Source organism: Mesocricetus auratus, unplaced genomic scaffold (assembly GCF_017639785.1).
Source record: "Mesocricetus auratus isolate SY011 unplaced genomic scaffold, BCM_Maur_2.0 Super-Scaffold_100025, whole genome shotgun sequence".
NCBI lineage: Eukaryota > Metazoa > Chordata > Mammalia > Rodentia > Cricetidae > Mesocricetus > Mesocricetus auratus.
Genome location: NW_024429206.1, coordinates 15,015,692 through 15,043,469, shown reverse-complemented (window position 1 = coordinate 15,043,469; position 27,778 = coordinate 15,015,692). Strand labels below are relative to the sequence as shown.

The 27,778-nt window shown below is 53.0% G+C and overlaps 2 protein-coding genes across 4 annotated transcripts in view; one reads left to right on the top strand and one right to left on the bottom strand.

The window, feature by feature from the left end:
• Positions 1-94: 94 nt before the first annotated feature.
• On the bottom strand, positions 95-3,660 carry Ogfod2 (2-oxoglutarate and iron dependent oxygenase domain containing 2). 3 transcript variants are annotated; one of them, XM_005080627.4, is made up of 7 exons: positions 2,734-2,906; positions 2,409-2,465; positions 1,953-2,066; positions 1,774-1,873; positions 1,345-1,472; positions 929-1,186; positions 95-859 (listed from the first exon to the last, which is right to left on the bottom strand). In XM_005080627.4, exons 1-7 carry the CDS (start codon positions 2,860-2,862, stop codon positions 596-598), a joined length of 1,050 nt encoding a protein of 349 aa, XP_005080684.2. In that variant the 5' UTR covers positions 2,863-2,906; the 3' UTR covers positions 95-595. The 3 variants fall into 3 exon arrangements, with proteins under 3 accessions (XP_005080684.2, XP_012976432.2, XP_021088919.1); XM_021233260.2 differs by lacking the exon at positions 95-859 and having other exon boundaries at positions 925-1,095; positions 2,734-3,660; XM_013120978.3 differs by lacking the exons at positions 1,953-2,066; positions 2,409-2,465; positions 2,734-2,906 and adding an exon at positions 2,106-2,402 and having other exon boundaries at positions 1,774-1,952.
• A 12,657-nt stretch (positions 3,661-16,317) lies between these two features.
• Abcb9 (ATP binding cassette subfamily B member 9) overlaps positions 16,318-27,778 on the top strand; it is a 34,297-nt gene continuing 22,836 nt past the window's right edge. The window contains exons 1-3 of the mRNA XM_040731163.1: positions 16,318-16,471; positions 21,504-22,181; positions 27,619-27,733. Coding sequence (XP_040587097.1) covers positions 21,593-22,181; positions 27,619-27,733 — 704 coding nt within the window. The 5' untranslated portion in view covers positions 16,318-16,471; positions 21,504-21,592. The remainder of the gene's footprint in view (positions 16,472-21,503; positions 22,182-27,618; positions 27,734-27,778) is intronic.

The following is a 27,778-nucleotide window of genomic DNA, read 5'->3' as shown; positions in this document are numbered from 1 at the left end:
AGGAATACATAACCCCAACAGTGCGCAGCTATGTGCACCCATCACCCAATCTCCAAGCCACCAGTTGCAAGCTCTTAAGTAATACGAAACAGAGGGCTGTTATAAAGTGCTTTATAAACGTCTACTTTTTGGACGGTCACTACACCCAGTGCACAAGCAAGTCCAGGACCACGCAGCTGGCCGTGCCAGAACAGAGGCTTGAACCCAGAAAGTCTGCATCCCCACCCCCCAGCACTGTGGCTAGACCGACAAGCTCCACTTAAATGCCTGGGAGCCACGGGCTGGGTCCCCCCACCCCGCATCAGAGCTCCCCAGGGGTCAGGCTGAGGCTGGACATCATTGGAAAACACACCCTTTTGGGGCCCCTTCCCTTCCTGGGCCTGCTCCACCCTCCAGCCTCAGGACTTCATCTCAGTGTAGGCTTGTCTTTCAGGAGCTCTGCCCTGTGACAGCTCCTCTGCCAAAGAGGGACCCAGAAGTCAGCACGTCCCTTTGATCCAAGAAGTGTCATAGCTGCGGAGTTTATTCCTGCCCTCCCTGCCCAAGATGGCAGTTTTCTGTTGCCATGGCACCAGCACCTCTGGGGGAACCAGGCTCAAGTCAGTGCACATACATCTACCATGGCCGGCTCCTCCCGGGTGAAGCCGTCACCAAAGCCCTCATCATCCACCAGGTCTGGCTTCTGGCAGCACATGGGACAGAGGCGGTTTCGAACAGCTGATGCCCGGAGCCAGACGACAAGGTTCCAGCGTTCTCCGGTACCCAGGGGCCGAGCCCCGTGCAGCTGGCCACCGCGGTGCAGGATACCCTGGCCCACCACATGATCCACTTCCAGGGGCTCCGTCAGGGCTGCAGGCGCCTGCAGATGGTAGGGTTCAGGCTGGAGTTCTCATAACTGCCTGGGCTCTACATGGTGGGGCTCACTCACCTGGAAGAGGCCCCCAAAGTATAGGGCACCCCCTGTGAAGGCCTTGCCCAGGGCCACATTGAGGGTGAGCTCAGCATTATCATAGTGGCAGCCCAGCTCCAGGTCCTGGCCCAGCGCATACTTGACCACAAAGGCACGGTGGCTGTCAAGCTGGCCCCCGCCACACTCTGGGTACAGCAGGGCCAGCAGTGGCTGCAGGAAACGCTCCCGCAACGGTGTCACCAGTGGCTCGTCTAGGCCTAGCTCGTGCATCAGTACCTGAGAAGGATTCCCAGGGGTCAGCAGAGAGACTGGGGCAGCCTCACCCTGCACCCCCACAATTCTTTGCTTTCACGGTGCTCTTTGTGGTCAGAGCAAGGCGGGGAGCCCGCCTGCGGCACCTGTGATGAGTGCCTCACCCCAGCCCCCTCACGCACCCCATAGTTGTTCATGGTGTTGGGTCTTCCCTTGGGCATGTCCGACTGCTCGAAATGTTCCAGCTCCTCCAGCAGGGCCTGGCAGAACTCCACCGAGAACACCGGCACCCGGTAGATGCGTTTCTCCTCTGAAGAAGGGGGGCAGACAGTGGGCCGGGAGCTCCCACTCAACGCCCTCATGAGCCAGCTCGTCATGTTGCTGCCTCAAGCCGGTTCCCTCTGTCCCACGGGGACAGTAACACACAGCCCTGATGCTAGCTGGATGGTCAATGAATGAAGGAGTGAATGGATGAATTAGTGAGTTAAAAGAGGTGCCCTGCAGACCGGCCCCACTGGCCTTCCCAGTTCCCGGTGGGCCACCTCCCATACCCAGGAACCTTCCATCACCTCCCCAAAGTGCTGGCTGGTGATGGAGTTGGAAGACCTCACCTGACACTGTCTCCAGCCGCTGGAGAAGGCCCCCCAGGCCCGCGCCCGGAGATGCACTGTATTCAGCTGCAGCCACAAACTCAGGGGCCAGAGCCTCGTCCTGAGGCAGAACACGGGACAGCTGGGAAAAGTTCGTCCCCCACCAGGACAGCCTCCAAGCTCCCAGGCCGACTTGGTACCTGCAGGGATCTGTAGATGTCAGGCCTCGCTGGGTGGTAGGAGCTGGCGATGAGGGCTCTTCTGGCAGCTGATTCCTGCCCCAGCCTGCGGCGACGCCCCACCTCCTGCTCAAGCTGAAACAGCAAAGGCAGTTACAAGCCGGGGCTACTCACCTCCAACGCCATGTGAGGCCCAGGAAGACCAAAGTGGGGCCCAGGCTGGAAGGTAAGTCTCTACACTTCTGAATCTGCCGGGGTTCGCCGAGGTGTCAAGGTGTCCTGCCGGCTGAGCGGTGGCCCTGACTATCCCACTCCGCCGCTGAGAAGGGGGCGCTGGAGACAGTTTGGTCTTTCTCAATCTCTCTCCTGGGCCAGGACTCGGGAATGGGAGTTAAGTGGAAGCAGGAACTGGGAAAAGAGGACTCAGAAGTCCTTCTGAGTGAAGGGCTCCAGGGGAGGGCTGGCGGGGGCCGTTACCTCCTCCAAGAGTTGCTGGAAGTCCTTGGAACTGACGCAGCCGCGGCTGCGCAGGAGCTGCGAACAGAAAGTGAGCAGGACTGCGTGACTCTGTCAATAAGCATCTCTGAGCCTCAGCGCCCCCCACCCCTGTCACGGAGATGAGAGTGACGGGATCATCGAGGTCCGTGTAAACTTCTGTCCAGCGCACTCCGCACGCGTGTTCTCGTCTTACTGGGGAGCGGCCATGCTGCAGCCAGAGGCCAAGTGTGCAGACGCGGTTTGCACCTCGGGCAAAGCCAGGCCTGGTGCCGGGTCCCTCCAGCATTCGCTGTCCCCTACTCACCGGACCGTAGTCACGGCGCAGCTGCTGCTCGTCCCGGAAGCGCAGGTGCAGCCTGTAGCGCGCCACGTACAGGTTCTGAGAGCAGAAGCAGGCGCAGCGACAGAAGCGCCGCGGGGCGGCCGTCGCCATGGTGAAGCGGCCGCGCCAGCTTCCGTAGCGGCACTTCCGGGTGCGTGCCCCGCCAGGGGCGTGGCGCCGGTAACTGAGGGGCCGCTGTAAATACCCAACTGCAGAGAAGGACGAAGGCAGGGCAGGAGCGGGTCTGCGGGGTTCAGAACGATGCTTCCCGAGCGAGGCGGGGGTGTCCCCAGCACAGGGTACGGACGAGTGGCCCCGCTTTACAGAGGGATGAGCTGGGACAGTCACAGGACGCACGCAGTGCGGGAGTCAGAGCCTTGATTTAATTCCTATTAGAAATTTCTTTGCGGAGCCACCTGACGCAGCGCTCTAGACAGGACTGTTAGGGAGTCTGAGGCTCGACCGCGGCTCCCTCTGTGCGGCTAAACTCGGGTTTGGCAGTCACTACTGATCCCTGCTCTCCGGGTGGTCCCTCTGAGAGTGTCTCCGCGAAATCTCTCCGTCGGCTCTCAGACAGAACACAGTGTGGGCGGGAAGGTGGGCTCAGTCGGTCGCCGGCATGCCCCTCGCCCTGGGTCAAGTTCAAGACTTTGTGTTGACGTCTTCCAGGGAGAGACAACGCTGCGCACTTAGGGGGCAGCTCAGAGCAGGTCTGCAGAGCCAGGTCACTCAGGAATAGCCAAGGTGCCTAAAAAGGAAGGAAGTCGCCTGGAACGGGTCAGTGAACCCTCTTCAGAGGTTGAGACGTTCAGAAGTAGAAAAGTGGCCGGAAGTTCAGAAATCAAGAGCCGATGAGCTCCAGATTCAGTGAACCCTTCCTGAACCCTCTCAGCTTGGAATGTGCAGGGGAGGAGCAAAGCTCTTACTCTGTCACCCAGTTTCTCAACTCCCACCCCTAGAGCAAACATCGCAAGGTGCCTGCCAGCCTGTCACCGTGAAGCTGACGCTCCGTGATGCAGTCCCGGCCCACGCATCCACTCAGGAGCTATATGGGATCTGAACCCAGGGGTGGGCTCTGTGAATGCTCTCGTGCCCTCCCACCGCAGGTGACCCCGAGGAGGTCACACATTTGATGCCAGCGTACGTGGACGGACACACTCGAGCATGTACAGACACAGCCTAACCCCACCTGTTCACACTTACTCACTTTCAAACTCTGCATCCAGAAGCTTCTCCCACCAACCACAGTGCTCTTGCATACACCCCTCACACAGACGTTCGCCCACACACATCCGCGTCCCACACACAGCACGTCCCAGGTTCCTTTTTCCGTGGCAAGCCAAGCCCTGTCCTACCTGTGACTGCCACAGAGGCCCTGGATGCCAGGAGGAGAGGGTAGCCTTCACAACCTGTGACTTGGGGCCTGTCCTTCCCACCCGACTATGATCATCAGCCAGTTTGGAGATCCAAGGCCCCCACTACCAACGTCCAGGTGCCCTCCCTAGAACCATAGGGAGCTATAGACAGCCCTGGGTCTCTGGACAGACAGTATGGCGACAGCTTGATCGGTTTGCACACTGGCTGACCAGGAGCTGAGACTCTTCCTCAGTGTGAGTGTGCAAGGTATGCGTGTGAGTGTGACCCAGTGTGTCCAGCTGCAACCAAACTCCCTGCCTGGGCCACCATAACTATCTACCATAAACTGATTGGCTTAAAACAGCAGACATTCTCTCATGATTCTGGTGGCCGGAAGTCCAGAAGTCAAGAACTGATGAGGTCCAGCTCCAGTGAGAGAATCAGTTAGAACCCCTCTCCTGCAAGGGGCTCAGACGGTAGCTCAGGCTCTGCATCTTCACAATCCTGAGGTATCTATCCGGCATGGCTGCATCTCTCCAGCCAGAGGTTCTCAGCCTTCCTAACACTGCAACCCTTTAATACAGTTCCTCATGTTGTGGTGACCCCAAACCATGAAATTATTTTCATTGCTACTTCATAACTGTAATTTTGCTACTGTTATGAATTTTAAATATCTGTGTTTTCCAATGGTCTTAGGCGACCCCTCTGAAAAGATCATTCAACCCCCTAAAGGGGTTTAGATCCACAGGTTGACCTCTGACCTACACACACACACACACACACACACACACACACACACACACACACACGCATGTGCACCTAAACACGAACAAAGGAGCATGACTAACATTTTCAATGTTGCCTATGTGTGATTTAATCTTTTCAGTTTCCATTCTTGTCACAGGAAAGTGAGTGGCAGAGGGGTCACTTGGAGTGGCTCCTCCAAGGTCACACAGCTTTCAAGTGGTACATATGGAACTGGACTTGTTGTTCCTAAAGGGACAGCCCAATCCCCAACAGCGTACCCTTCAGATGCAAGGTCACTGGGCCACAGGAAGCCCAGCCTTTGTCCAAAGAGCAGGAGTGTAAGGACCCACTTCCTCTGCAGGCACTGGTCCCTGGCCCTGAACCAGCCTGCCAAGAAAATGTTTAAAGTTTCACAGCTGTCTCTAGAAGCTCCTACCATCCACAACGGGGCCTGTTTACTCATCTCAAAGTTAGATGTTGCTCTGCCTGCCCTCTGTCCAGACAGCCACCACACCCCGGCTTCACCTGAGTGAATTTCATGGTTTGTAGTTTGCAGGGTCAGTAGGGTCCATTTGTCTCTTTAGAGTGCCCACTCATCCATGCAAACAGTGCCCCCATGTCCCTGCCCTAGTCCAGGTTCAGCCACTAAGGAGAACAGCAGCAGAATACTTCACAGGAAGTGCTGGGGTCGTATGTACAGTTGGGCAGCACTGGCTTGAGTCTCCTGTGACCACACATACCAATAATCACACGTGTGTCTGTGTATGGGCGTGTGCACATGCATGCAGGTGCCCCCAGAGTCCAGAAGCACCGGATCCACATGGAGCTGGAATTGCAGGTGGTTGAGAGCTGCCGGATGTGGGTGCTGGGAACCACACTCAAGCCGTCTCTTACTATTACTGTGGGGGCGCGTGCATGCACACACGGGGTCAAAGGACAGCTCTGTGGTTCTCTCTTTACACCTTGACACAGACTGTGGGTCATCAGGCACTTGACATGATGTCCCTTGAAGGACACGGGTTCTGTGTCTGGATCCCTCTCTGCAAATGGACATGCAGCTGCTGTCACGCCACTGATGACAAGTTTGCCCTTACTGCACTGTATCGCCTTGGTTCTCGAGCAGAGGCGTATAACATCCATGGGTGTGTCTCCGGGCTCTCTGCTCTGTATCCTTGAACTCTGGGTGCTTCTGCTGACATCACAATGTCTTGGGGAGTGGAATCTTTACAGTAGCTTAAAAGACTCCTGTTTTAAGAATTTTATGTTATGTGTACAGATGTCTTGGCTGCATATAGGTCTGTGTACCATGTGTGTGCAGTGTCTGTGGAGGCCAGAAGAAGGTAGTAGACCCTGGAACTGGAGATACAGACGGTTGAGCTGCCATGTGGGTTCTGGGTACCAAATCCAGCTCCTCTGCAAGAGCAGTCTGTCTCTTAACCATCGCTCCAGCCCATTATTTATTCTTTGATAATTTCATACATGTACAAAATGTATCTTTTTTGGTTTTTCAAGACAGGATTTCTCTGTGTAACAGCCCTAGCTGTCCTGGAACTAGTTCTGTACACCAGGCTGGCCTCAAACTAACTGAGATCCACATGCCTCAGCCTCCCAAGTGCTGGGATTAAAGGCATGCGCCACCACAGCCCAGGAGAATATATACTTATCATCTACTCCCAAGACACCCCAACATATTCCCCTCCACTCCTTCCTATCCTTTCTTTTTTTACTTCTTTGTAACCCTGAGTCCCATCAGTGTTGCCTGCTGGCATGACTGATGTTGTTGGCTTGACCTCGTGGAAGTGACCATAGCTACAGTCAGCTCAGAAGTGAAATGGCCAGGTCATCTCACTGCGCTCCTCCCCGTCCTCCAGGTCATCTCACTGTGCTCCTCCCCGTCCTCCAGGTCATCTCACTGCGCTCCTCCCCATCCTCATCCTCCAGGTCATCTCACTGCGCTCCTCCCCGTCCTCCAGGTCATCTCACTGTGCTCCTCCCCGTCCTCCAGGTCATCTCACTGTGCTCCTCCCCGTCCTCCAGGTCATCTCACTGTGCTCCTCCCCGTCCTCCAGGTCATCTCACTGCGCTCCTCCCCATCCTCATCCTCCAGGTCATCTCACTGTGCTCCTCCCCGTCCTCCAGGTGTTCATTCCTTTTGCCCTCTTCCAGGATGCTCCCTGCGCCGTGGTGAGGAGGTAGATAAGGATGTGCCATTTAGGACTGAGCAAGCAGTTGTCACTTATTCGAGGGTTTGGACCAGTTTCGCATCTCTGCTGATGACTGCACAGGGGAGCTTCCCTGGGTGAGGCCAAGAGCAGCTCTCGTCTATAAGTGCAGATATTTAGAAGATAGTTTGCCATGTCACTTAGCAAAACGGTAGGTGCCTCACTAGGGCCTTCCTTCCTGAGCTGTGGACTTTGGGGTAGGTTTACAGTATGTACTGGCTGATTTTCGTGTCAACTTGACCCAAGCTAGAGTCAGCCAAGAGGAGGGAGCCTCAGTTGAGAAAAACCTCCACAAGATTTGTCTGTAGCCAGGTCTATAGGGCATTTCCTTAATTAATGATTGATGTAGTAGGGCATAATACACTGTGGGCGGGCCACCCCTGGGCAGGTGGTCCTGGGTGCTATAAGAAAGCAGCCATGGACATGAATATGAAGGTGTCTCCGTGTCAGGATATGGAGCCCTTGTGTATATGCCCGGGGGTGGGTGGGTCATATGGTATCTAGATTTTTGAGAAACCTCCACACTGACTTCCTTAGCAGCTACACGGCCTTACACTCCCAGAAACAGTGCTCCAGTGTCCCCTGTCCCCACACCCGTGCCAGCATTGGTTGTCACCCGTTTTTCTCCGTCATAGTCTTCTGACCATGGTGACAGGTCGTCCCAGTGTAGTTTGGTTAGCAATGGTTCACACTTGCTTGCTTCCCCGTACCGTTTGCTTGGAGCGCCTTTTCCACACCTTCTCTGAGGCAGCAAATGGCTGGGTCCGGCTTTTTGATCCAGTCTACCAGTCTGTGTCTCTCTCTCTCTTTTTTTTTTTTTTTTTTTTTTTTTTTTTTGGTTTTTACGAGACAGGGTTTCTCTGTATTGTTTTGGAGGCTGTCGGTCCAGCCCGGCCTCGAACTCACAGAGATCCGCCTGCCTCTGCCTCCCGAGTGCTGGGATTAAAGGCATGCGCCACCACCGCCCGGCTAGTCTGTGTCTCTTAATTGAGGCCATTACTATTCAGTTATTATTGGAAAGTGTGTTGGTTGATTTTGCTGTGTGTGTCTGTGTGTGGGTCTTTACCTCTTTGGCTCAGTAATATTCTGCCACGGTTTATTCTTTCCTGGGGCTTCGAGAATGGGTTTCAATGATTTTCCCTTTTGTTCTGAAGATCCCGTCAAGTATCATCTGCAGATCTGGCTTAGTGGTATTAGATTCCATTATTTTTGTTATCATGGAAAGTTTTATTTCCTTCCATAATGCAGACAGTTTTGTTATCCTTCAGAACTTGAAGTATAAATCATTCCAAGCCCTTCAGGCTTTTGTAGTTTCAGAGGAACAATCTGATGGCTGCCTTTCCCATGGGACCTGGTGTTTCTCACTTCATGCTTTCGAGGAATTTTCTTTGTTCTGTAGGTGTGGCGCTTCACTATAATGTAAGGGGAGGTTCCTCTCTGGTCCTGTCTGTTTGGTGTCTATCACTGGGAGATTTTCCTAACTCTGGGAAACTGTTATGACTGTTCTGAGAATGTCTTCTGTATCTTTTGAACAAGATTCTTTTCCTTCTGTGCCTACAACCCATACATTTAGTCTTTCCAGAGTGTCACATACATCTTAGATTTCCACCGTTCCCTTATTATTATTTTATCTTTGTTTTTGTTGGGTTGTTCCATTTTCTCCACTGTCTTCAAGTTCAGATACTCCCCTCTCTTTGGTCCTGTTCCTGAGACTTCCCAGGTAGTTTTCTCCCCCAGCATTTCAGATTTTTGTCATTTCTTTCTCTTTGTTGAATTCCTCTTTCATATCATCCATTGGCTCCACTGTCTCATTCATTCACTTGTCTTTGTCTTTGGACATCTTTGTCATTATTTTTGAGTTCCCTGGTATTTAATCTAACTCACTCTTCCTACATGTCATTGCTCTAGGGTTATTTTTTTTTTTTTGGAGGAGATATATTGTCTTGGTATTTCCTGTTTCTTTTTGCTTTTTTTTTTTTTAAGATTTACGTATTATGTATACAGAGTTCTGCTTGCAAGATATGCCTTCACACCAGCAGAGGGCACTAGACCTCGTTATAAATGTTTGTGAGCCATCATGTGGTTGCTGGGAACTGAACTCAAGACCTCTGAAGAGCAGCCAGTGCTCTTAACCTCTGAGCCATCTCTCCAGCCCCATTTCCTAGTTCTTATGTTACTGTGTTAGGAATTACACAAACAGTATTATTTCTTTGCTTGCTTTATTTTATTGTATCTATTTTTGGCTTCTTTACTTTTCATCATCTGTATTCTGTCCATTGAAGTGTCTGCAGGGTTCAAGTGGGACTTGGATGTGGCAGTGTTGGGTATGTGGTCCAGAGACCCACTGCTCACTCCAGGAACTCTGGGTGTGTGTAAGCTCTGTTAGTCCCTGAGTAGGGCATTAACTCAGAGGGCAACCACAGCTGTTTGGTTTCCCGCTAAGCAAACGCCATAGCTGCCAATGACTCACAGAGGCCTCTTTGATTCAATAACTATTGGAAGATAAACAACCAAGGACAGTGTGGCGTACACTCTGATTTTAATAAGATTATGAGTAGGAAGGATAACCAGGATAGGTGATGTTAGATTAAGTATTAAATGAGCTTTGAAAAGAAAAAAATTGATTTGGGTGAAGTACCTACAAGGGATCGTTCCAGCGATCCTTACATCTATGTGAGGTTCTAGTTAATGGTCAGACGAGGAGACTGGAGAGATGGGCCAGCAGTTGAGAGCACTGGGTGCTTGTCTGCAGGATCCAGGTTTGGTTCCAGCACCTACCTGGTGGCTCCCAACCATCTGTAATTCCACTTCCAGGGAATCCAGTGCTGTCTTCTGACCTCTGCATAGACACACACATTCAGGCAAAACATCCATGCACATAAAATTAAAAAGTAGAGAGATGGAGCTGGAGAGACGGCTCCACAGTTAGGAGCACTGACTGCTCTTGCAGAGGACCCAGGTTCTGTTCCCAGCTCCCACACTTGGCAGCCCACAATCACCAGGAGATCTCTTGCGTTTTTCTGGCCTCTTTGGGCACTACACTGCCCTTGGTACACTTCTCTGTCTCTCACATACACACACAAACACACACACACACACACACACACACACTTTCTTTAAGTCAAAAGAGAAGGTAACAAGAATGAGAGAAGCCTAGGCCAGGCATGGTGGCACACGCCTTTAATCCCAGCACTCCGGAGTCAGAGACAAGGTGGTTCTCCCTGAGTTCGAGGCCAGCCTAGTCTACAGAGAGAGTTCCAAGACAGCCAAGGCTACACAGAGAAACCCTGTCCCCAAACAAAAACAAAACAGCTGAAGTCATCTGTGCAGGGATGGAGACAGAACAAGAGAAAAGAGGGCACAGATGACATATGTGATGACTTGTCCTCCAGCTCTAGTAGGTTCCACACGGTACTCTGTGGCAGGAGGGAGAGTGGGAGCCCCTGGTCTGTGGATTTTGATGTGGTGGGGAGGGTGAGGAAGAGGGAGAAGTGGAGGGTCTATGTCCTTTCCTGGTTCTGTTGGCCTCCTGCCCTCCACAATAGGATTTCCAGTTCCTGCCAAGTCCATTTATTGCGAGGGGTCCATGTGTTAAAGGTCCATAACAATTTCCTTCTGAGGGATGGTAAACAAACAGCATTGGCTTTTTGCTGTTTGCTTGGTGACTTTTCAGTGTTTGTTTGCGTTGTTACTCTGAGGCAGATGTTAATGTATCCCAGAGTGGGTGTAGCAAGGGTTGGACAAGGGTGACTCTACCTCTCCCTCTGTGCTGGGACAGTGGGTATGGGCCACCAGCCTAGCTCATCATCATTTCCTTCTCCCTTCTCTTTCCTCTGTCTATTATGATGAGTCCCGTTCCTTCTAACCCAGGTCCCATGCGTTGCTGTCAAGTCTTGAGGGGCTACCCACTTTTCTTCTGTGTCTGGGAGAAATTGTGTCCATGTATAAAAATTAATTTTAATAAACAAAGGTTCAGTATTACCAGTTTTAAGTTGGGCTGTTGATCAGATTGACTTTTTTGGCTTTTTAAATTAATTTATTTTTTTATATTCCAATCCCAGTTCCCCCTCCCTCCTCTCCTCCCACTCCTCCCAATCCCCCTTCCCATCTGCTCCTCAGAGAGGGTAAGGCCTCCCCTAGGAAGTCTACTAAGTCTGTCCCATTATCTAGTTGAGACAAGACCAAGGCACCTCTGCACCCCACACCCCTGTGTCTAGGTTGCACAAGGCATCTCTCCATTTAGAATGGACTTCACTGAGTCAGTTTGTGCATTAGAGTTAGATCTTGGACCCACTGCCAGTGGCCTCATATATTGTCCCAGTCACACCATTGTCACCTGTATTAAGGGAGTCTAGTTCGGGCTTATGCAGATTCCCCGTGTCCTAGAATTCTTAACAAAAGTGCTAGATTTTACTTTCCTGAACCCACCCCTGTGCTGGAAAGTGACCACAGTGCTTCTCTACCCCCTCAAACCCCCTTTAAAATAGGATGTTTTATTTTATGTGTACATTGTTTTTCCTGCATGCGTATCTGCTCACCAATTGTGTGCAGGTACCCAGGGAGACTAGGAAAAGGCATCAGGTCCCTGGGAACTGGACTTACAGATGGTAACAGTGAGCCAGCATGTGGGTGCAGGGAGCAGAGTCCGGCTTCTCTGGAAAAAACAGCCAGTGCTCTTAACTCCTGAGGAACCATGTTTCTTCTTTAAGTAGAAACTTTATGGAGACATACTTCAGACATGATAGAACTCACTCATTTACATGAAAATTCAGTGAGGTTTCCTTTTTGTAGATTTGCTGAATTATGTGGCCGCTACCACAATCCGGTTTTAGAATATTCTTCACCCATTAAGAAATGACCCATTAGCAGCCATTTGCCTAAAGATTCTCAGTCCAAGCTCACTGAGTCTGCTTCTGTAACTACTTCTGTAACTACTGTAACTGCCCTGAGTGCTGAGCAGAAAAGATACTGAAAAGGAGGCTTATGAGTTCAAAGCCAGCCTGGGCTATATAACTTGGCAGGATCTGAGTTCAAAGTCATCGTGGGCTACATAACACAACAGAATCTGAGTTCAAATACAACCTGGGCTACATAACAAGCCAGTAAGTACCTCACTACAACAAAAAGTAGGCTAGCTTTCATGGAGAAAGGTATAAGTTTTGGAAACCTGTCTTTGGCAGAGGGAGCAGGCTATGCAGAGACATGGCCTCTAAGTGTCTGGAGAAGTTGCAAGCTTGGAGTGCAGAGGCAGAGCCCCTGTTTAGACAAGGTTGACCTCAAACTCACAGAGATCTACCTGCCTCTGCCTCCTAAGTGCTGGGATTAAAGGTGTGTGCCACCACCACCGGGCTACAATCATTTATACAAATTCTTCTTCTTCTTCTTCTCCTCCTCCTCCTCCTCCTCCTCCTCCTCCTCCTCCTCCTCCTCCTCTCCTCCTCCTCCTCCTCCTCCTCCTCCTCCTTTTGGTTTTTCAAGACAGGGTTTTTCTCTGTATTGTTTTGGAGGCTGTCCTGGAACTTGCTCTTGTAGACCAGGCTGGTCTCGAACTCATGGGGACCTGCCTGCCTCTGCCTCCCGGGTGCAACATTTTATTGCATTTTTAGTGTGTGTGTGTGTGTGTGCGCGCGTGTGCATGTGTGTGTGCGTGCATGTGTGAGTGTGTTATGTGTGTGTGTGTGTGTGTGTGTTTGAAGGTAAAGGTCAGATGACAATAACTTGCTGCAGTCAGTTTTCTCCCAACAACATGAATCCCAAGGACTGACTCAGTCTCGGGCTTGGAAAAGCATCCTCTGAGCCATCTCCATGGCCCTGATGGTTCTTGCTGGTATTTTTTGGTGCTGTTAGGTGCATCAAGGTCAGAGCCATCCCACAAGTGATTCAGGCCTGCTCCCATTAGTGTTTACTGTATGCCACTATTCCTGGGGAGATGTGAATATGTCTACTCAAATGGTCTGCTCGCTCCAGATAGGGTATCAAAGTACAGAAGCCACCAAAGTCAAATGTCATGAACCAGTGGGTTTTATTGCGGTCATTTATAGGGACAGAAATGACTCAAAGATGGCTGCATCACTTAAGCCCACCCCAGCATGGGTGATAGCTCACAAAAGCTTGAGCTCACCACACAACCTGCAGGCAGTTGAGCAGGTTGGAGTGTCCTTTGTAGGCAGCTCTGCTGATCTCAGCCCATTCTAGCTTGGCTGAGAGTAACTCTCTGCAGTCTTTACAGCTTCTGCTTTCTCGGGGAGGGCAGGATTTAGTGTATCTGACCAGTTTTAGGAACTTCCATAGCGATTTTGAGTTGTTTCCTTCCTGGGCTTAACAAGTTTCCTTGCAGAGCTGGGCGTTGGTGGCGCACGCCTTTAATCCCAGCACTCAGGAGGCAGAGGCAGGCGGATCTCTGAGTTTGAGGCCAGCTTGGTTTACAGAGAGAGTTCCCGGACAGCCTCCAAAAAAGAGAGAAAAAAAAGTTAATAGTTTGAAAGAATAATAGTGGTAGCTGAGCCGGGCGTTGGTGGCACACGCCTTTAATCCCAGCACTCGGGAGGCAGAGGCAGGCGGATCTCTGTGAGTTCGAGGCCAGCCTGGTCTACAGAGCAAGTTCCAGGACAGCCTCCAAAACAATACAGAGAAACCCTGTCTCAAAAAAACAAAACAAAACAAAAACCAAAAAAGCAAACAGCAACAACAACAACAAAAAGTTTCCCTGCAGGATGGAGTGTCTCAGATCCTCTAAGAACAAATGGTTGTGTCAGCTCCCCCTAAAACACCCCACATCTTGTCTCTCCATTTGATGGGAAATTTCAAACTGGACAAAACTGCTCTACAACCTCCAGGGGCTGTCCCGGCAGGCCTCGCCACATTGGACCCTCACAGTTCTGCAATGCCTGTCACACAGAACTCAGTGCTTCTCCCACGGTACTCAGTACTTCTCCCATGGTACTCAGTACTTTTCACACGGTACTCAGTACTTCTCCCACAGTGCTCAGTACTTCTCACACGGTACTCAGTACTTCTCCCACAGTACTCAGTACTTCTCACACGGTACTGCAGTGCCTATCCCACTTTCTCTCCAATATAAAAACAGTCTCAGAATTGCTTACCCAGGACCACACAGAGAACAGGATGTGGACCTGGCTGCGGGTCACTCAAGCATTTAGAATCACCCTTGCAAGACACTCTCTTCAAGGACACATGTCCACTCGCCTTTGTGTTTAGCAGAGGCAGACAGCTGTTGAACTTCTCTGGCTGGATACAGGTGGCGGCCTCACACCTCTGTGTAACCAGAAATTCTGCACACATGTGCTTCCTTCCTGCTCCCAAGTGCTCTGCTGATGGATGACTGTCTAATTTTCTGTCATGTTCCCTGTGGACAGGCGTGTAGGTTATTTCCAACCCCTTGCAATAATATTTGTTTGTCAGCCAAATCTTAGCTCCTTTCCATGAATTCACCAGTAGAAGAAAATCCTACCAGACCAAACAACACACCAAACAAAAACTAAAGCAAAAAAAAAACCCAACAACTTTAAAATATGAATTCCAAATTCCCCTCCCAGGAGACTGTCCCATGAGACCAGCAGACTCCATCTTCAATTCAGAAAGCAGCTGACGTTCTCCGATTGAGGATGGGTGGATATGGGAAGATCTCTTTTGACCTTAAGCTCACTGCCCATTTAGATCCCAATCAAACCACACAGACCCTTTCTTTCCAGGAATGGCCAGACTAGTTCCTACCCAGAGGCACTGAATCCACAATCCCTGATCCTAGAATGCACCCGCCGTGTTCTCTCGTGGCTTACTCCTGATCTTTCTCTTTTCCTAGAAGCCTTTCCAGTTAAGGTTGTCCTAAGTCATGTTTCAACCCCATCACTGGGTTTTATTTTATTGTTTTGTTTTTGCAGTACTGGTGCAGGAACCCGTGGCCTCATGATGTTAATTAAGCAGGCGCCTTGCCATTGAGCTCCATCCCCAGCCCTGGTTTCTTTGCTGCACTTAATGCTACCTGGCATTTTCTCCCATATTTTCTGATGATTTCCTGCCTCCTCTGTTCTGTTTTGCACACCACAGTCTTCCTAGCTTCCTAGCATTCAGAGCATAGTTCATGTTTTACTTAGGATTTCTATTGCTGCGATAAAACACCATGACCAAAAGTTACTTGGGAAGGAGGGCTTATTTCAGCTTACAGCTTATGGTCCATCATGAAGGGAAGTTAGGGCAAGAACCCAAAGCAGGACCTGGAGGCAGGAACTGAAGCAGAGGTCATGGCTTGGTCTCCAAGGTTTGCTCAGCCTGCTTTTACTACAGCCCCAGGACCATGCGGCATTGCCCATAGTGAGCTGACCTCCCGCGTCAGGAGCCCAGTCTGAGAGGCAATTCCTCAACCGAAGCTCCCAGGTGACTGTAGTTTGGGTCAAGTTGATGAGACAACTCAGCAATAAGCTACTTTATTATTTACCACAGAATGTACTCCCTTCTAATATGTACAACTGCTTCTTACATATATTGTCTGGTTCCATCACTACGCTGCCTCCAGAAGGGCAGAGATCTTGATTGGGTCCTGTTGGATCTCATGTGTCTTATTTTTCTTAAGAGTCAGGGTGTTTGCTGCTCAGGCTGGCCCTGAGCTCCTCAGCTGAAATGGTTCTCCTTTCTCAGTCTCCCCAATATCTGGGACTACAGACGCATAGAGCTATGCCCAGCTCTCTCTCAAATGCTTAGAAGGGCAAAGGGTGTATGTGCATGTGCAGTAGGTGAGCGACAGAAGCCCCACCCCATTACAGTGGATCCGCCCACTCCAGCCTCCCACGGTGACCCGCCCACTTCCTCTAAAGTTCCCCCCACCCTGAATGTCCCGCCTACTTCTCTTGAGGCTCCACCTCACCAGGAGGGTTCTCCAGCATCATGCCCCGAAAGCTCCGCCCCATCCTGGAGGCTCTGTTTCCCCCATCCTCAGAATGTCCCGCCCACTTCTCCTGAGGCTCCGCCCCACTAGGAAGGCTCTTCCCACCCATTTCTTCGGAGGTCCCGCCCCGTTCTGGAGACTCCACCCGGACCTTTCTGAGGACGCCCCCTCCTCCATTTTCCCGAGGCCCCGCCCTACCCAGGATGTCCCTCCCACTTTTCTTGAGGCCCCGCCCATCCGGGAGACCTTGCCGGCTCCTATCTCAGAGGCCCCACCCCATCCAGGATGTCCCGCCCAGTTCCTTGAGACTCCGCCCCCCGGTGCCGCCCGCCCGCTGACGGGCGGGCGGGGCTGGGCTCCGACCTTGTCGCGGCGCGGCGCCTTCGGCGTGCGGAGCGGGTTGCTGCGCGGCCCGGGCTCGGTGAGAGGCGGGCTCCTGCGTCCCGGCCACGGCTCGTCCCCCTCGCTCGGCTCACCTGGTGGCAGGTGGCAGGTAAGGGCCGTCCCCAGCTCTGCGGCGCTCGCAGCGGGAATTCGGCTGTTTTTGACCCTTCTGCGACGCTGTCTGTGGGTACCCTGTGAGGAGCGTTTAGAGACCCTGGAGGCCGATGGCCGGCGTGGAGCTGGCGGCGACCTCCGAAGGGCTGCGAGCGCCAGGCCTGGTCTGGGCCAAGCCTGCCTTCCCTGCCGGCAAGCGGGCCTGTGCAGTCCCAGGGGCTCCTTCTCGCCGGCCTGCGTTAATTGAGATAGCTGCGAGCGGGGCTGACGCCTCCCTGCCCTCCGCCCCACCCCCTGGAGATGGGTGGCCTCCTTGCCCCTGCTGCAGATGGCGAGGGGACAGGTGTCAGAACCTCCTTGGTTTTGCCACCAGGTTCCCTGAGGCCACCTGGCATCGCCCGACCGAGTGCCCGGCACAGCAGTGGGATGTGGTGGAGCCCAGCAAGGGCGGGATTCAGGATGGAGCCATGTGGACCCAGCCTGGGTGTGTCCTGTTCTCCAGAGACCCCAGAGCATCTAGGGCAGTCATTGCCAGCTGAGAACAGCGACCGGGCCTCCCCAGGGCTGGGCCCTCGGAGTGACAAGCTTGCCGAGTGAGGGGTGAATGGGAGCCACCTGAGGCAGGACCTTTCCCCGCAGTTCCTAATTAGACTGGGAGCGCCCTTCCTCCTCTCCCAGCAGAGGGTAAAGTCTGGGCGTCCCTCGAGCTGTAATGGACATGATGACTGTGAGCCTCCCAGGGCATTGGGTCACAGAGCTGGGAGGTAAAGGACGAGGGAAGACCCAAGGCGGGCAGCTGTCGTGAGTGTAGTGATGGTTGCTTCTCTCCTGGCTGTTCCTGACCTCCCTGATCTCCTCTGCCGGGGAGAAAAAGCCGTCTAGAAGATTCCCCTGTGCTTGGGGTGCAGTTCAGTGGGACAGTGCTTGCCTAGCATGAGGGAAGGTCCTGAGTTCTCCCTCCAGCACCAAAACAAAACAGCCCGGTGGGGCTGCGGCCACTTGCCAGCCCTGTGCCAGGCCTCAGCATTTGGGTCAAGGCAGCGTGTCCTGCACGTCCTGTGGCCCCCACTGGCCCCTGAGCACGGCCTGCTCGGCCTCTGGCCACCATCTTGCCCTTGTCCGTTGGGCCATGCACATCACCTGTGTGCTCACAGCTTGCCCTCCAATTCCACGTCGCTGTGCGTCCTGAGAGTCCGGGCAGACGAGGACAGGCATGTGGTTCCTGGTAGCCTCCCAGTCCTCAGCGTCCAGCCTTGCAGGGTGACTGTGGCCCTTCTCCTCTTCACTCTGCTCTGTACATTTATTTAACAGCAGAGTAACCTGCCTCCCCGCCCCCGCCCCGTCCCCGCCCGCCCACCACAGTCTGCCCTGCTCCCTCGGGGCTTGGAGTGGATGGATGTAGTTCCTGGGCGGCAGGGCACCTAGGTACTGTGGGTGCTCTGCCTTGGAGACCCCCTAGGTAAGCCTCCCCTTCCTCCCTTCCCAGGCTTCATTTTTGCCACCTGCAAAAGTGCTTCAGCTAGCCTGTGATGTTAATGTTAACATCAGGGGTTCTTCCCAGGGCACATGGGGCTCCTAGGTGGGGAGCTGGCTACTTGACTGTTGGGGTTTCAGGGAGGAATCTCCAATGACTGACTGACTGAGGTGGGAGTCTGGCTAGCTCCTTCATGGGCGTCAGGCCAGTTGCCCATCTCTGGCTGGTCTTCTGTCTCACTCCCAGCCCCTTCCTAAGGGCCATGGACCCCTAGTGCCCACCTTAGGAAGGCAGGCAGCAACGAGGTGCCTGGCAGGCCTAGTGAAGCCAGCACTGGCTTGGCAGCAGGCCTGGGATGGCGCTGGGCCAGGAGCTTCCCTTCTCGGGCTCCGAGTGGAGCTCACCCACTCACGCTCCCTGAGGCGTCTGCATTGCAGTAGACTGGGCCCAAGAGCTGCGTTGGCAGCTCGGACCCAGCAGGGATGGAGGAAGGTCTGGGCAAGGGTGCCTGTCTGTCTCATTCCTTCTCTCTGCCCTGACCCAGCTTGGCCCTGGATCCCTTTGGAAAGACAGATGCTGACTAATCAAACCATAGCTCTGACACACACTCAAATCTCCCTGGTACTGCTGCAATGACAAGAAAATATGAGGCTTGGGACCCATCACCCTCCATGCCCTCTCTGAATCTCAGACGCACACACCCCCCTTTAGCAGCATCAGGGGGTGCACCCACTTGGGAGGAGACTGTCATCAAGTACAGAGGTGTGTGGAGCACAGATTTTGGAGCTCTACCTAGCTGTGTGACCTGAGGCAGGTCACTTGACCTCTCTGTGCCTTATTTCATGAAGTCTTGCATCGATATGTGTAAATTATTTAGGGCAGTGCCTTGCTCATGCTCGTACCAGAGAACGCCAGCTCCTACTCTTGCCACCTCTGCTGCCTGACGGAGCCGCCAGTGATGCTGACTGTCTCTCTTGAAGGAGCACATCCTGTCTGTGTCAGTTGTATTCAGAGGCTACTGCTTTGCTTTTCACCAGCTGTGTGATCTCGGGCAAATCCCTGACTTCCCTAGGCCTCATTTTCTCAATCTGCTGCATGCAGATGACAGTGCAAACCTCACAAAGTCATCTTGATACTCGAACACATGCAAAGCAGGTGTCATAGGGGTTGGCCCGTTCCATACACACTCGATGTAATTATTAGATGCCTGCTGTCTGTCAGGTGTGCAGTGCGCACAGGTGGAGGACCCTGGTCCTTCACACAGGTAGGGGCCCATTGGACTGAGTGACTGGAGCGGGTGACTTTGTCTCCCCATGCCTCAGTTTCCCCAGCTGCAAATGGAGATGCAGAGAAACTGACCTCGTGCCCCTCCACACAGGGCTCAGCGCATCCCCCTTTTCCTGGACACCATTGCCCCACTCAGGAAGCCATATCTGATCAGGAGGCAGTGCTCGGGTCACCTCCAGCCTGTCCCAGACACACCCTAAACAAGCACCCGAGGCCACAAGACCCACACCCTAGAGTCCCTGGAGCTCTGGGACCTGCCAGGCCTCAGTGAGTCCTCAGGGGCCCCATTGTGGGAGGAGCTCCAGGGGTGTGAACAGCAAAATCCAGAAAAAGACAGGGTGAGGAGTGAGGGCCAGCCTAGGCTGGATTAGAGTCTGGAAACTTCCAAGCAGACGCAAAGGTCTCTGGGTTGCCATGGAACCTGAGAGTGAAAGGTGAGGCGAGCACAGCAACCGTCAGCGGCCGCTAGCGTGTGCCACCTGTGCCGGCTGACACCACGCTCTCACTTCACCGCCACTTGTGCAAACGGAGCGGCCGAGGCTCTGCTAACCTCGGCTTCACCCTCTCGGTAGTGACAAAGTCCTCGGGTGATTCTTGTTGCCCCCCACCCCGCCTGAGTCCTTGCCTTCAACTATAAGGGTACGCTCTTGCCTTGGGGCTCTGGTCTTTTGTTCCACTTCTCCAAAGTGCTTTTCCCCATATATCCTTGGGGCAGATTCTGTCCTCTCTGTCTGTCTCTGTCTCTCTCTCTCTCTCTCTCTGTGTTTGTGTGTGTGTGTGTGTGTGGTGTGTGTGTGTGTGTGTGTGTGTGTGTGTGTGTGTGTACACATGTATGTACTAGACATTAAACTCAGGGCCTCACACATAAGCAAGCACTCTATCCCTGAGTTGACCCTCGCTTTTCACTTTTAAGTTTTGACACTGGGTCTCACTAAGTTGCCCAGACTGTCCCTGAACTTGCTATCCACCGGCCTCAGCTTGCCTAGTAGCTAGAGTTACAGGTCCGAGCCACCAAGCCTGGCTCCCTCACCTCTTCCAAGTCTTGCTCAAATGTCACTGCCCGTGTTTATACCTCTTTCTCTTTCACAGGCCTTATCATTCAATACCAGTAATTTCTTTGTTTTATTTAATTTTTATTTTTAATCTCATTTGTATGGGCAATTTACCTACATGAATGTGTGTATACCGTGTGTGTTCAGTGTCCACAGAGGCCACGGGAGTATGTTGGAGCTTCTGGAACTGGAGCTATAGATGATTGTGAGTTACCATGGTGGAAATGAAAGCTGGGTCCTCTGGAAGAGCAGCCAGTTCCCTTAACCAGGGACCATCTCTTCAGCTCTGCCGGTCTCTCTTAACCTCCCTTCTCTACTGGCAGGTGGTTTTCATAGGGGCAGGGGTCTTTGTGGTTTGTCGTCATTATTTTGTGTGTTTCTTTGTTGTCTGGTGGTGCTGCGGTGTGTGTTTGTGCACTCGAATGCATGCCTGTGTGCTTCCAAGACTGATGTCAAGTGTCTTCCTCCATTGCTCTCTCCACCTGTTGGAAAGACTTATTATTTTATTATGTCCGCATGAGATGATGTGCACTACATGCGTGCAGGAGCCTGTGGAGTCCAGAAGGGATAAGAGCCCTTGGAGCTGGAGATACAGGTGGTTGTGAGCCACCCGCTGTGGGTGCTGGGGCGTCTGCAAGGCCAGCTATTCACTACTGCTCTTGACAATCAGGTCTCTCAAGCCCAGGTCTCTCTGAACTAGGAGCTCATTGATTCTGGCTGGTCAGTAAACCCAGGGATCCACCTGTCCCTAACACTCCTCCCCGCCCCACCCTGGGAAACAGAAGAGAGGATGAGCACCTCTGTGTCAGGCCTTTGTGGGTCCTGGGCATTTAACGTAGATCCCCACACTCACACAAGTGCTTCTCCCACTGAGCATCTCCCTAGACCCCATTGTTCTGTTCTGTTTTTAAATGAGGCCGCGTGTCTCTGTAGTCCAGGCTAGCTTTAAACTCAAACTCAGTGCAGTCCCCTGCCTCAGCTTCTGGAGTGTGGGGATTATGGAGCTGAGCCACCACACGTGACTCAATTTTTGCTCATTGCTAAACCCCAAACACAAGAAACACAGGCCTACAGCAGATGCTAAATAAACATTCCTTGTATGAGAGTAACTTCCAGCACCCCAGGAAATCACAGTAGTCACCTGACTGGCTCGGGGTCCCAGGCCCTAGGAGCACACCCACACCTCCTGCCCTGGTCTGTCTGTCGCCCCGCAGGTGTGGCGTTGCCCAGCAGCAGATGATGGCCTTGCCCCGGTGAGCTACATACAGCCTGCCCCATCACCCACTTGCCACCGGCCAGCAGGATGCGGCTGTGGAAGGCGGTGGTAGTGACGCTGGCCTTCGTGAGCATGGATGTTGGTGTGACCACGGCCATCTACGCCTTCAGCCACCTCGACCGCAGCCTGCTGGAGGACATCCGACACTTCAACATCTTCGACTCGGTGCTGGACCTCTGGGCTGCCTGCCTGTATCGCAGCTGCCTGCTGCTGGGGGCTACCATCGGTGTAGCCAAGAACAGCGCTCTGGGGCCAAGGCGCCTGCGGGCCTCGTGGCTCGTCATCACCCTCGTGTGCCTCTTTGTGGGCATCTATGCCATGGTCAAACTGCTACTGTTCTCAGAGGTGCGCAGGCCCATTCGGGACCCATGGTTCTGGGCGCTCTTTGTGTGGACATACATCTCGCTGGCCGCCTCCTTTCTGCTGTGGGGGCTGCTAGCCACTGTGCGGCCAGATGCGGAGGCCCTGGAGCCTGGGACCGAGGGTTTCCACGGGGAGGGTGAGGCCCCTGCTGAGCAGGCATCGGGGGCCACGCTACAGAAGCTGCTATCCTACACCAAGCCTGACGTGGCCTTCCTAGTAGCTGCCTCCTTCTTCCTCATCGTAGCAGCTCTGGGTAAGTGGGGTCGTGGGTCTCCAAGGCTGCACCTCAGGCTGCTCAGCAACTCGTTCCCTGCCCCCAAGTAGCTGTTTACTTAGGTGGTTCACATCTCCCAGAGGTCCCGGAAGAATGGGTATTGTGTCTTACCTTGTCATCTCAACACCTGAGAGGCTGAGACAGGAGGATTGTTGAGTCTGTGGCCAACCTGGGCAAATAGGAGGACCCTGTCTCAAAATTACAAAGCAAAGAAGAAAACAACAAAACAACCAAATACCCCCCCACCCCATAAACAGCTGGGCGGTGGTGGCACACACCTTTGATCCCAGAGCTTGGGAGGCAGAGGCAGGCGGATCTCTGTGAGTTTGAGTCCAGCCTGGTCTAGAGTGAGTTCCAGGACAGTCAGGAATGTTACACAGAGAAACCCTGTCTTGAAAAACAAAACAAGAAACCTAAGAGAAGATACGGAAAGGCAAATGCTGTAACGTGTGTGCTCACCCTAATTCTACCCCGGTCCCCTCCCTGTCTTGCCCACGTTAACCACAGAGGTTACGGAGACTTACATGTGGGCAGGAGACCCGCCTATTCCTCCACCAGTGCGTACATGCATGTATATGTGTTTTTGTGTGGACACAGAGGCCAGAGGTCAACCTGAGTATTGACCTCCATCTGATTGGCTAGAGGAGCCGGTGGCACCTGGGGATCCTCCTGTCTCTGCCTCCCAGGCAATGGGGTTATTATCACCACATACTGCCGTGGCTAGCTTTTGACATGGGGAGCGACTTCCCAAGCCCTAGTCCTCTCTCTCTTTGATGTTTTTGGTCTTTCCCAATGTAGCTCCCAGCATGTGGGCTGCACTATTCCCACATCGTGTTTGGGGGAGGGGAGGGGGCTTGCCCTTTTCTTTTAGTTTAATGGTTTCTAGGCATTCCCCACAACAGAACTTCATTCGTGTCTTCAGCTGCATAGACTTCCACTGTGTGGCAGCTATAGCATAGATTTTTTTCCATCTGCCTCCTCTTGTATGAACTTGTGTCATGGGCCTGGATGGAGCGGAGGTGACTATGTCCTGATTTGGAAGTGAGCGGTCTGGTGCTGTGGACAGGAAGGTGGTATTGCAAGGTTGAGGCTCTGTGGCTTCTCTCGTTGGCAGGCCTGGGTCTCACTGAGCTGTGGGACCTGGGTGAGTCTCTCAAGCCCTCTGAACCTTACTTCCTTCTTCTGGGGAGTGGCAAGCACAGGGTTTGGCTCATCATGGTAGGTGCCCAGGAGTTCACAGACACAGACCCTGGGGGAGTAAGAAAGGCAGAGTCTTCTGAAGACTGCCCGGGGACCTGAGCTGGTAGATGCTTTTCTCTTTGTCCTCCAAGCCCCACCCCACCCCACCCTGCCTGCTGCCCTCTCAGGCCCTTCCCCTTGGTGTCTCTGGGATCTCAGGCAGTTGCTCAGACTCTATGTATTGGTCTCCATGCCAATAAAGTAGGGGTCACAGTCAGTCCCTGTATTAACCAGCTGTGTGTTGCTGTGACAAAATACCCCGGCAACAACTTGTAAGGAAGAAAGGTTAGCTTGGCTCATGGAGTCGGGTTCCAGCTATGGCTGTCTGGCTCCGTGGGCTTGGGGCCTACAGTGAGACAGAATGTCATGACGAGAGCGTAGTGGGGCACCATCCCTTCATGGTGGCCAGGAAGAGAGAGATGACAGAGGGAGGGGTGAAGAGAAAGCACCCCTGCACCGAGTAGGCCAGCCTTCTGAAGCTTGCACCATGTCCCAGGTGGGGGATCCTCCATCACAGAAGCTTTTGAGAGATGTCAAATTGAAATTATGCAATCCCATGATGTTGGGGGACGCAGAGTAGGTCACTGAGCTAAGAAGGTAAAATGCCCCAGACAAGCCCTAGCACGTGGGGAGCACGTTGACCTTGAGTGATTGTAAGCGTCAGACTGACCCTTTCTGTTTAACCCTTCTTCTGCACTTGCGTCAAAGCCTAGGCCTCTCTTGGATTCTCCTAAGTGGCCTGGTGTGCCACCACTTCAGTCATTATGGTGGTGTTATTGCCAGGTTGGACTCACCCCGGGTCCTGATCCCTGGCACCAGATGTCACTCCATGACCTTGTCCCTGTGTCTGCGGTGGCATGCCCAGGGAGTACAGCTGTCGTACAGTGCCACTGAGTTCTGTCAGCCATCAGGGTTACATCAGGCCAAGTAGTACTGACTCTGGGCAAGCTGAGCCTCAGTTTCTCACCCTGCAGCGGGACAAGGTGCTTGTACGAGCTAAGCCAGACAAGCAGAGCACCTGGTGTAGGTGCAGAGTGACTGTGAGGGCCATGAGCGCGAGTCTCTATTCAGTCCACAGGCATGTCTGTGTCTGCCCTTTTCTTCTGTCCCCCATGGCCTAAACAGAAGAAGAAAGCCACCAGCCGAGTGGGGACATGTTTCAGTGCACCCCCACCTCTCTGTTTTATCGTTTTGACAGGTTCTACTGTATAACCCTGGCTGTCTTAGAACTCTTTGTGTAGACCAGGCTGACCTTGAACTCAGAGAGAGAGAGATCCATCTGCCTCTGCCTCTCAGTGCTGAGACTAAAGGCATGCACCACAACCCCAGACATCAACACTGCCTCTTCATCAAGATTCCTTTTAAAATTTTATTCTCTGAGTCAGGTCTCTCTGCATATCCCTGGATGTCCTGGAAGGATTCTTTGGGGGGGGATTTAGGGGGTTGTTGTTTCAAAACAGAGTTTCTCTCTGTCACTCTTCCTGTCCTGGAACTAACTATGTAGACCGGGCTGGCCTCGAACTTGGAGATCCACCTGCCTCTGCCTCCTGAGTGCTGGGACTAAAGGTGTGCACCACCACCTCCCAGTTTTTTAAAAAATCACATTTATATTCACTTATTTGGAGAGGGGCTGGTTGAGCACGCGCCATGCCTGTGAGTGGAGTTCCAAGGACTGCTTAGAGAGTCTGTTCTCCTCCTACCATGTAGGTCCCGGGATCAAACTCAGGGTGGCAGGCGTGGTGGCAGAGCGAGCGTTCCCCAGTGAGCCGGCTCACCAGCCGGGATTCTTTTCCGTTTGCTTTCCAGTTTATGTTCTTTGTATCTGTGGACCTGTGTGGAGGCCAGGTCAGCGGCCTTCCTCAGCTCAGCTTTTGAAGCAGGGTCTCTCACTAAACCTGGAGCTCGCTGATCCAGCTGGGCCTCTGCCTCCTCAGCGCTGGAGTTCCAGGCTCTGCTGCCATGCTCAGCTGTTTATGTGGGCGCCAGGGTCTGAACTCAGATGCTTGCAGGACAAGGTCTTTACCAACTCGTTAGCTCTTGTTTGTTTTCAGACAGGACCTCATGTGACCCAGGCCGGCCTTGAACTCCTGATCTCTGCTGCCACCCCCCAAGTGGAGATTATAGGCATGTGCTATACCATACCTGCTTATTTTTGCCATTTGAGACAGGGTCTTATGTCACTGAGGCTGACCCTCAACTTCTAATCCTCCTGCCTCAGCTCCCAAGCACTGTAAAGCAGGATTCTCTCACTGAGTTTCTTGGCATCTCAACTGTATAGAAATGTGGGCAGGCTACAAGCCATGTAACTGCTGTAAGCTCCAGTCACCTCCTCTGTGGAAAGAAGTCATTTCCACAAATAGCAAGAACAAAAATACCAAAGCCATAAGAACACCGGGTGACATTTGGGACTTGGAGGAGATAAGGGAACAGATGTCTGAGGTAAGCTGTCTTCTAGGCAGAGGGGTCAGTGTGCACAGGTCCTGGAGCAGAGGGTACCTGGTTGTTAACAAGGTAGCCACGGCTATAGAGACTGGAGCGGAGTGAGAAAGGTAGAAATCCCACGCCTTCCCGCACAGGTTCCATCAGTCATTGCAAGGACCTTGGTTCTTGCCCTGGGTGAGCCGGGAGTAAACAGACCACGTTGAGTTGAGAGGGCTAAGATGTGGATGAATTCAAAAGTGGGAAGCAGCCCCCGTGACAAGTGAGATGGGTGATTTGGAACAGGGTGGGACTTGCTGAGACAGCAATAGCAGTCAGATTTGGGAAATTTGGAGTGTCCATGATGCTCATCAATTCCCCAGAAGGGTTTTTAGTACCCCCAATACCCAAGACCACACAACTCACCATCATCAGAGCGCATTGATGTTTTCTTCCCTGAGGGCAAAATGAGGCAGAACAGAGCAGCTCAGGTAAAATCCAGTCAGGAGACCCATCTGGCTAGAGCCGGATGGCTGCCTCCAGCTCCTGCTTCACATCCAACAGAGGGCGCCAGAGCCCCACAGACGGTCAGGGTGCACGCAGCTCTGTGAGAACCTACCTTACTTACCTTATGTCCAGTCTCAAGAGCTGCGGTGAGGACACCCAGAGGAATCAGGGACCCAACCCTGAGAGCCATGCTTCTGCACCAGCTATTCTTGTGAGAGTGGGCGTTCCAGATTCTTGGGAGGCAGGCGTTTTAGCTCTCCTGAACTTGTGGTCAGGGTCAGGGCTTAGCTCCATCCCCAGTGCTAAAAATCAAAGGTGGTGCCAGGTTTGGTGTCTGGTGAGGGTTGCCGCCCTCATCCAAGGTGAGGTGAGCGCGTGACTGTGTCCTTGAAGAAGAGGAACTGTGTCCCCCAGGACAACGGCAAGAAAGGAAGGGCAGGGCTTTGAGAGGCTCAGACCAGCTGAGTGAAACACTCCTCAAAGTCCCCACACACACATATGTGCTCTTTAACATGTATGAACTTGGGTTGAATCTCAGCTGTCTCCTTCCTTGCTCTGTGACCAACTGAGTCAGCCAGGTGAAGATCCAGGAAGCCGTGAGTGAGGAGTCACCCAGCCAGCTGCAGAGCTCCACCCCTCAGAGGGGTGGGACCAGCACCGCCTGGAGCAGAATGGCAAGGGCTTCCTGGTTCTGGAAGGTGGACTGTACACCCAGACGAATGAAATCACCTTTGGCACCCCTCAGCTGATGATGAGCTGTGTGGCCTGGGTGGGATGGGTGATGGCTTCATGTGCCAGATGCACAGGTGTCATTGACGTCAGCCCAGGCCATGTCGATATGTCCCAGTGCTGTCTCTGTAGAGGCCGTATTAGTTTTCTTCTCTGGGTTGAACTTGGCTCACAGTTGAGAGTACAGTCCACCATGGTGGGAAGTCACGGCAGACACATAAGGCCGCTGGTCTCGCGGCCTCCACAGCCTGGAAACAGATGAACGTTGGGGCTCAGCTTTTTCTCTCCATTTTATTCAGTCAGGGACCCCAGCCTGTGGGAAACTGGAGCCCACATGTATGGTGGGCCTTCCCACCTCGGTTAATCCTGTCTAGAAACTCCCTCACAGCCATGCCCAGAGGTTTGTTTCCATGGTGATTAAGTCCCATCAAGTTTACTGCAGGGGTAAGCAGGCACTGGCAGACTAGGCCACGAGTTGGGTGAGAATCGGTGGCTGCCCCTAAGCCTGCCCTGTCTCCCCCAGGTGAGACCTTCCTGCCCTACTACACAGGCCGCGCCATCGACAGCATTGTGATCCAGAAGAGCATGGACCAGTTCAGCACGGCCGTTGTTGTCGTTTGCCTGCTGGCCATTGGCAGGTAGCCACCCAACCCATACGCAGCACATCTGCAGGAGGGCGGTGG